This window comes from Apis dorsata, unplaced genomic scaffold (assembly GCF_000469605.1).
Source record: "Apis dorsata unplaced genomic scaffold, Apis dorsata 1.3 scaffold_1085, whole genome shotgun sequence".
NCBI lineage: Eukaryota > Metazoa > Arthropoda > Insecta > Hymenoptera > Apidae > Apis > Apis dorsata.
The window spans coordinates 20,987-25,785 of NW_006264183.1; the positions used below are offsets into that span (position 1 = coordinate 20,987).

The following is a 4,799-nucleotide window of genomic DNA, read 5'->3' on the forward strand; positions in this document are numbered from 1 at the left end:
CGTTCAAATATTGTTTTGGACTATGAACGTTTAAATGTAGTCAGTACTGTATTTGTTTGCTTATATGTTTGTTTGCTTATTGTATTTATGTATTTATGTGGTAATTATTTATTTTTATGTATTGATGTAATGTAAAAGATGTTTGTATAGTTTCTATTGTATGATAATTTTTAAAGAATCTAAAATGTTATATGTTAAATTTTATAGATATCAGAAGTGTAATGAAAAATTATAATTAGGGAAATCTAAAATCAATTAAAGATTGCTCCAAGAATCTATATCATTTAACGTAGAATACATTTTGATTCCTTAATTATTGTATAGGATTTTTGAATATTATTACATTTGATCATATATTGATGATAGATATAATTAATGAATTCATATTTGATACATATGATTATATATTAATTTATCTGATTTATTTAATGAGTTTCATTTGTTTCACCTGTTATTTATATGAATAATTATATATAGGGTATTTCATTTCAATTAATAATAAATGCATTTAGCTTTCTAATTATTTGTTATTCAAAAAATGTATTAAAAGAAATTTTTTTTATAGGAAAAAAAAATAATTTAATATAATTAAATTTTTTAGATAAGTGCTAAGAAAACATATGAAAATGTTTTATAAATAATACAGTATTATTAATTTATATTGATTTAAAATATTTTAATTATTTATGCTTTCCTTGTTTTTCTTATGATAAATTAAAATATTTCCTAAATATGATTGGTACATTAAAAATGATTCTATGTAAAAAAATAATGTTGACTTTTATATATCCATGTATATTAAATTATTTTTCCTTTAAAGCAAAATAAATTTCCTTTTATACATTTTTTAAAGAATTCAAGAAACAAATGTATTTATAGATTAAAATAGACTATGACATATTGAATTATTCTTTTTGTTATAACATAAATATAATTTCAAGGAATTTTACAATCTTTTTTTTTTTAAATATTTATCTGAATTTCAGGTATCTTCATTGCTTTAAATTTTCCTTGATCAAATTGTAAGCAATTGTGAAATTTCTTCGTATTTTTCTTCTCTCTCTATACAAAGAATCTTGTTATTAAGTATTATCATCGCTTGTCATCGATCGATGTCTATCATATATTAAAACATATGAAAGTTCAAAGTTCATCCTAAGAATGTGATTATTACACTAATGATATCTATTCATTGCTTGAGCTTCTAATTAAATGAAAATCATGAAAATAACTTGTGATACTCACTCTTTTCTCCATGTGTTATTCCACAGTGAAAGTATTTGTAATTGTAGAGTTAGAATAAACGCTCCATGCCATCTATTCTTTCGCTTTTGATGACGCATGATTTTCTCAACATTAATGTATATATTGTTGAGCAAATAGAAATAATAATCAATTAGGATTACTTATCTATTCGCAGTTTGTATTATTGCTTATTAAACATTACTATTATTGAACTGTGTCAATAGAAAAAGCAACTGTGATGAACATTTTGATTAAATACTGAATTTTTAACCGATCAAAAAATTAATTTCTGGTGATGAAATATGTACTATTTATCTATTTTGAGAAAATATATAAAATAATAAAAATAAAAACGTATCTCGTGATTCACGTTGCAATGGATTATCGCTGCTACTTTGTTGAAATTCTTATTATAGCCAGCCATATGTTCTTTTGCGAATAGAAATGCTTGAAAAAATCTTGACTATATTATTTTCTTCGTAATTGTAATCTGCCATTGTTATTATATTTGGCATTCATTATGTGCTCAATTGTGCCGCTTGTGAAATTAATTACGATTGCAGATTCTCGGAACTTGAAGCTCGTTAGAAGAATAAACGGAAAATCAGATTTATCTCTATGTCCTAGAAATCTCATGCTGATGAAGTTTTTGTTTGGTAATTTACAGAATTTTATAAAAAATCTTTCATAACGTATAAAATACGTTCAGAATGATTTTTTTTTATTCTTTGTTTTCATATGATTTTTTCCTTTTTATTCCATTAGATTTTTGCAAAATTTTTAAGATTAATTAATTTTATTATCAAATAATTATATTTTAAAAATATTATAGATTAAAGAAATATAAATGAAAGATATAATAATGCAATTTGTCTATAAAAATAATATAATTCTTACATTGGTTTTTTTATCTTTTTAAAAGATAACTACGGCCTACTCTTCTGATAAGGATGATATTAAAGATAAGAAATGTTAGAAATCGTAAATAGTATGAAAATAATATGATAAAATACGTTGTATCATATAACATATAATTTATATATATGTGTACTTTAAAATTATGAATTCTATATTGAAATCATAAAACAAGCCTCAAATTTTATCTAAAAACAGAAATTGTATAATTAATAAGTTTGTGAAGTGATATTAGCATTTGAAATTTGAATAATAGTCTTTTACCATGTAAAGAATAATAATGAACAAGTATTAAGTAAAAAATGATTTGAATTTTCTTTGATACAGATCTCAAGATAAAAGTATTTGCACCCACGGATGTTCCGTTGACATTAGAATGTGCAAATAAAAGCGCAGGAGAGAAGTTACTATGGTATAAAGAAAGAGTTTTGATCCATACAGCGTTAGCTGGTAACGAGGACTTAATAAAACTAAATAATGAAACAGGCGTTCTGGAACTTCTGAAAACCTCAGATGTGTTGTACGGGAATTATACTTGCAAAGGAACCAATTCTTCTACAGAATATAGGATCGTACGTAAGTATCTTTTTAAAATAATTCTAAAAATGGTAAAGTTTTTAGAATGAAACTATTTTCTTTTATTTATTTTATTCTTATTTTTCATTTCAACAATTTTAATTTTAACAAATTAACATTCTAATTTTTTTTTAATACAACCATACCAATTCCTTTTAATTCATCAATTTTAAAAATGTTTACTGTTTGCAGCAAGACCCACGGCGTACATGCCTGATTCAACAAGCGTAGTAGAAGGAGAAAAACTGCATTTAACTTGTGCTGGTAAGCAAAATCCTGGTATCAAAGTATCATGGAAGTTTGGGGACCAGAATTACACGCGTAGCATGGGCCGCGTTAAACTTGGATGGGACCATGAAAGAAATATATATGGCGCTATCCTAATGGTTGAAAACATCGAGATGAACGATCGTGGCAATGTTTACTGCAGGGTATCTTATAACTGGTCTGATACTGCAGAAAATCACATGGCAGAGGCGCATACATTCCTCAGGGTCAAAGATAAGCTCGCCGCACTCTGGCCCTTTTTAGGCATTTGCGCGGAGGTTGTTATTTTGTGCGCCATTATTTTAGTTTATGAGAAAAAGCGAAACAAGGCTGAACTCGAGGAGTCTGATACCGATCAAAGCCCCGACACGTATGTATATTTCTTCGTTCTTATAATTTTCATATAAAAATTGTTCTCATTTTAAACTATTTGAAATTTCAACTCTATAGAGGACCGAGTAGAAGAGATGATAGATTGGAGTATTATATTCCATTGCACGGGCCTCTCCCACCCTCTGAACTTCCTGTCGATCCCCCTGTTACACCATCAAAACCAGAATTCCCAGGTCAAAGGGCCATCCAACAATTGCTCTTTTCCAAAGAATCACGTCGTTCATCTGCACCTGCGCGGTTGAGTTTATCCCGCTATTGCTTTAAATCTTTCCCTCTGAAGTCGTGCCGTCGCTTTCAGCTATATTGGCGCTTATCCAAAAGAGAATACTGTGAAAGTAAAGAAATACGAACTTAAAGTTTTATTTCTGAAGAAAGTATATGATTCGATTGTCATCAAATTTCAAATTATATGCAAATCATTTCATAAATAGGTGGCTAAATATTTAGGTTAGATCAATCGCGGAATTGCTTTTGTTAATAATACTTTCAGTATAAATAATTTAATTACACTTTTTTGTAGATCATTATTATTGCAATTAATTTGATAATTTGGATAGTATTCAATAATATAGATCTTTGAAGACATATGAAAAAATTTTTGTTATTTTAGTTTATTAGATGTATAATATTACGTATCAAAACATATAATGTATATTACAAAAATTAAGACGAAGAAAAAGAAAACGCTTGTTAAGCTTTTCATCATGCCACCTATATTTGAAATATCTTGTATATATAATAACATCACCATTTATTGATTATTACACTGTGCGTGACTCATCCTCGTAACTAGTCACCTTCGAACAGTATCGATCTTATTTAATAATTGTTTTTATTTCATTCCGCAGCAAGCCAACACCCAACAAAGACTCCGACGTTAGACAAAGAAAGTGAAGGAGTGGATAATAAGCGGCGAATGAATGAGAGCGATGCAGGATAGCTGAATCAATGTGGGAAAATAATCGTGTGGCATCTGCCGAAGTGACAATATAGATAACTGTTACAAGAAAGAAAAATAGCGAAATAGAACAAAAATAAAGAAACAAACTATTCCGAAACGAGAGAAAGACATCGTTCGAAGCGGAAACATGAATATAAGAGTAAGAAAAAAAATAATAGGAAAAGAAACGATATAATGTTCTAAGTGAATAGGCTAAGCTCAGGAAGTGAGATCCCCGGCCCTCGTCATTCGAGTGCATACCTGAATGGATACAGGCTTGTCTATGCACAGAAAATGTTAGCGTGCGCGGAATTATAATTTACTAACAGATTTAAATTAAGCCTTACTATCGTGTTCACTCCATTTATCAAATGTTCGTCTGTCCGTACTCTCTTATTACACTGCTTTGATCGATGAAAGCTAAAAAAAAAAAAAAAAAAAAAAAAAAAAAAAAAAAAAAAAA

At 27.9% G+C, this 4,799-nt stretch overlaps 1 protein-coding gene across 2 annotated transcripts in view; it reads left to right on the forward strand.

The window, feature by feature from the left end:
- Window positions 1–4,798, forward strand: part of LOC102673088 (basigin) — a 14,584-nt gene extending 9,786 nt beyond the window's left edge. The window contains exons 3-6 of one of the 2 annotated variants that reach the window (XM_006624510.2): window positions 1,809–1,901; window positions 2,488–2,736; window positions 2,929–3,373; window positions 4,245–4,798. In XM_006624510.2, coding sequence (XP_006624573.1) covers window positions 1,809–1,901; window positions 2,488–2,736; window positions 2,929–3,373; window positions 4,245–4,290 — 833 coding nt within the window. In that variant the 3' untranslated portion in view covers window positions 4,291–4,798. The remainder of the gene's footprint in view (window positions 1–1,808; window positions 1,902–2,487; window positions 2,737–2,928; window positions 3,374–4,244) is intronic. The other variant, XM_006624511.2, reaches the window with a different exon arrangement.
- The last annotated feature ends 1 nt before the right edge of the window (window position 4,799 follows it).